The 4,302-nt window shown below is 38.5% G+C and overlaps 1 protein-coding gene across 1 annotated transcript; it reads right to left on the minus strand.

Moving 5' to 3' along the window:
- Positions 1-2,570: 2,570 nt before the first annotated feature.
- Positions 2,571-4,261, minus strand: NPY1R (neuropeptide Y receptor Y1). Its single transcript, XM_010009933.1, has 2 exons — positions 3,563-4,261; positions 2,571-3,444 (listed from the first exon to the last, which is right to left on the minus strand). The coding sequence occupies exons 1-2, from the start codon at positions 4,259-4,261 to the stop codon at positions 2,986-2,988; spliced, it is 1,158 nt and encodes a 385-aa protein (XP_010008235.1). The 3' UTR covers positions 2,571-2,985.
- Positions 4,262-4,302: the final 41 nt, after the last annotated feature.

Genomic DNA, 4,302 nt, shown 5'->3' on the forward strand with positions numbered 1-4,302 from the left:
AACTAGAATGACTGAGAAATGATAGAGAAACTTGAAACCTGGCAGCTTACCCTGTAAAGAAATGTAGTATATAGAGGATGAGAAGCCATGCTGGAGCTCTGAAAGTGAAAAAGAGGATTAGTGTTGTAGCCAGGTGTCAGGAGGGGAAAGTCTCCACTGGCTTTTGAGGACTCCAGTGTGAAGTCATGAAACCAAAGACAAAAATACTGCTCTCAGTAGATGTCATCTTTGCCCTGAAGATGCCAGGGCAGCACCTCAGAGAGACTGTTATCTTTGTCCTCACAACAAATTCTTCAGAAAAGCAATGATTTTGCTTCTGAAATTCTCTAAATGCATTTTCATTGCGTTCATTTCCATTGTCATTTCAGTCAGCGTAGACTGTGCTATTTGTATGATGACGTGCTAGCCTGTGTCCTTAGCAGAGGCTCAGAAGGGCTTCTTGCAGGGAAGTAAGGGAACATATAACAGAAGCCTGATCCTAGGACAGCAGAAAATGGCTTCTGACCCAAAGGAATGCTCCTGTTTATACTTCACTTTTTTTATCAGGTGTTAGTAGCAAAAAACACCTCACACACATTCTCAGGAGAAATGTAAGAGAAAATAACTCAGGAGAAAGTATGAGATGGTACCAGATAGGTTGTATGATTTCAGACTGTACCTCAAGCAGAGAAATCTTGACATAGGAGGAATTACACTGCTATTGCACTGGAGATCTTGGAATCTTAGGACACACCAGTTTCAGGTGCCTGTTCACCAGCAGGTACCTCTAAATTTGCTCCAATATCTACTCTGTATAAATATCTAATTCAGCCTTATCAAACATTTTCCAGCAAACGAACTGGGAACTTTCTCAAATAATTACATTTTCTTCTTCCACTGAATTGGAAGAGAGGACTTTATTTATTTTTTTAAATGAGGGAAAAAAACAAAACATAAAATTCACTGTGATTTTTTTTTTTGTTTGTTTGTTTTCTAATGGGAAAAAACCCTCTGTCATATTCTTAATAGAAAAACCTGGTTGGTTTTCTACATTGTATCTCTTTGTGAAAATACACATCCTTTAGCACATGAAAATTATTGTGAAGTGACAGGGGAATAATTTCAGGAGACCGTTGTCAAATTATTAGCAACATGTTCCATAGGGAACCACAAAGAAAAGGGAAATCTCATAAAATACAAAAGAGCAAAGCTCTGAAAGTAAGTTCTGTCTTATAATTCATTTTCTACATTTCCTGTCTGTCCTCAACCACAAAAATATCCTTTTTAATTAAATTACTTGCCAGTAGAGAAATACATGGAATTATAATGCACAAGAACACATTGCTACTTTAATATTCTACACTATTTATAGGACAGCACAAGGCACAGTTTTTGACTTTTAAGTACTGGCAAACCAAATAATTTTCATTTCTTAGGCATTTATCCTTGTCAAATTTAGAACATATTAGATTTACCATCACATCCTGAGATCTTTTTTGCTCAGAAAGACATCAGACCAGATTGCCATTTGTGCTACATTTACATTTATAGACATTTTAAAGACCTTCTTCTCCGCCAGCATGGTTTAAGGTGACCTTGCTAAAAGAAAGTAAGGTCTATATGGTATTTTAAAAAGCTAATTATTCAAAAAGGCATTGATTATACAGCAAAGTACATTGTATGACACAGCAACTCAGCTGGTGGATATTGTAGTTTCACACACAGAGCTCTATTCCGTATATTTGGCAAGTGTTTCTGCACTTCAACCAACTGTAAGCACTGTGAGTTTGGAAGCTAAACATACCGATTACACCCAAACTATATTCATATCCTCCTTTTAAATTTTGCAGATCTTGATTAAACCATTAATTGTCTTGGAGATAATCCAGGTTTATACCATTGTGTCTGAACACAGACTATTATGAGCCTATGCATAATTTATATAGATCAGCACTAATTATTATGAAAAGCCTCAGATAGCTAAAGCTTATTTTCTTTTAATACCAGACCTGGTTTTCACTGTCACCTGTGAGGATGGATTTGCACCTTGTCTAGACAGTGAACAGTCCCATCTCGCTTTAGATTCTGAACACAGGTCACAAGGAGAACTTACATGGTTCATAGGATTGGGACAGACAATACATTTCACCCCAGCCACACTAATTCCTGTCAGTGATGGCAGATGAAAATGGGGTTTAGGGTTTTTAAATTAAAAAGCCTGTACTATTGCAATCAGCTGTAATCAGCTGGGACTGAAGGTCTGTTTGTGCTTTCATTGGCTGTGGTGAAACATCAGAGTTATCCCATTGTGTTCTGTGGAATTACTGTAGGGTTTTATTCTCATAATTGAGAACAAAATTTCTCTCTTAATCCTGTCTTTGAACCTAAGTGATTACAGCCTGAATTGCCTCTATGAATGAGAAAACTGCATGTCCCCATTTAACATATTCTACAGGTTTCACAGAATCATTTTTCTGCATGCCTAGGCTGATTTCACAGGATTTTAACATCGATCAAAAGATGGATTAAAAAAAAAAAGAAAAAAAGAACTCTTCAAATCAGAATGTCCTAATTTTATGCTGGGATGGGTGTCCTGTGTAGTGACAGCTCCCTGGGGTTCGTATTGTTTCTAATGCTCTTAGATGGACACTCCTGAAAATCACTTCTTTGGAAAAAAAGAAAAAAATAGATCAATAAATACATCTTTGTGCTAAAGCTCATAACCGTACAAAGAGAACAGAACAAAAAACAGCTGATGAAAACCATAGGTAGTAGCAGGTCTGACTATGTCTTATAATAAAATTCAGATATAACTGCTGCAAACATTAAAGCAGTAAAAAGGGCAAAAATGCACAGCGTCCAATTTCAAAGTGACAACAAAGTTCCTTGGAAAAAGAAGAAAAACACTACCCATTCTGTAGTTGTTATGTAATTGTGCTTGTCCTTGAATACGTTTCACCTGCAATCACACTTCCAGCAGTCTAGTGTAGGATATTTATCACTTCTTTATATTTTGTCATCATCATCACTACTTATTTTTTTAAATGCGACTGGGCTTGCCTGCTTTAAAGAGGTTTTTGAAACATCTGTGTGCATGGTGGACATGGCTATAGTCTCATAATCCTCCTCACGGGAGCGGAAATGGCAAAAGTGAAATAAAAACTGCAGGTCTCTTTGGAAGTTCTTATTGAGAAACCCATAGAAGATGGGGTTCACACATGTAGAGATCATGGCAGTGAGGTGGCAAATCAGGAACAACAGGTTGTGGCTGCAGGTAGCGACAGGCAGAATTTCATGATTCCAGTCAAAGACGATGTTGAAGATGGTGAGAGGCAGCCAGCAAACTGCAAATGCAACCACTATTGAGATCAGCATGATGTTGATCCTTTTGGTTTCAGAGGATCTGTACTTACTGTCTCTTATCTTGTCCATCATGTTGTTCCTTTTTTTTAGCCGTATGTATATCTGCAGGAAATTCAACATAGAGAAATGTGGGATAATTTAACCTATAGCCATCAACTTTGCAAGGGTAAACAAACGACAGACAGAAAGAAGTACATATTGCAAAAGGATAGTCTCTTACCTTCAAGTAGCAAATAAATATAAAACAAAGCGGTCCGAAGTATTGAATCACCAAAAGTGTTGTGGTATAAGAAAGCCTGGCAGTGTCCAAGGGGAACAGGTCCAAGCACACATATTTGTCCTTATATTCATCAAATGTTAGGTTTCTGAAGGGTTCATCTGTTAACACATGGTAGATCAGGAAAGGCAAAGAGGAAGCTGTGGCTAAAATCCATATGGCAGCAATCCCCATGTAGGCATGTCTGTTGTTTGGCCTCCAGCCACGAGGATTAATGATCAGCTGGTGGCGTTCGATAGCAATGAGGACTAAAGAAAAGACTGAGACTGTGATTGAGGCACATTGCACAAAAGGATTCAATTTGCACATGGCCTCCCCGAAAATCCAGTGATCCATTAGAGTATACACAAAGGTAAAGGGAAGACACATGATGGTCACTAGAAGGTCAGAAAAGGACAGATTGACTATGAGGATGTTGGTAACATTGCGCATCTCCTTCTGTTTTAAAATAATGATAATCAAGGCCAGATTCCCAGAGACTCCCAGAATTATCACAGTCCCATAAGCCAAGGCCAAAGTAAAGACCATGGCCAAAGGCACATGGCAATCCTCATCCTCAAACTGCAAGAACTGCGAGTTCTTCTCCGAAAAATTCAGGAGACCGGACATATTTCCCAGGGGGATGACAACCGAAGAATTCATGTCGTTTCCAACTCTCTGCAAGACCTTCACAGCCGCCGCCG

The sequence above is a fragment of the Nestor notabilis genome, unplaced genomic scaffold, assembly GCF_000696875.1.
Source record: "Nestor notabilis isolate BGI_N333 unplaced genomic scaffold, ASM69687v1 scaffold15462, whole genome shotgun sequence".
In the NCBI taxonomy this organism is placed as follows: Eukaryota; Metazoa; Chordata; class Aves; order Psittaciformes; family Psittacidae; genus Nestor; species Nestor notabilis.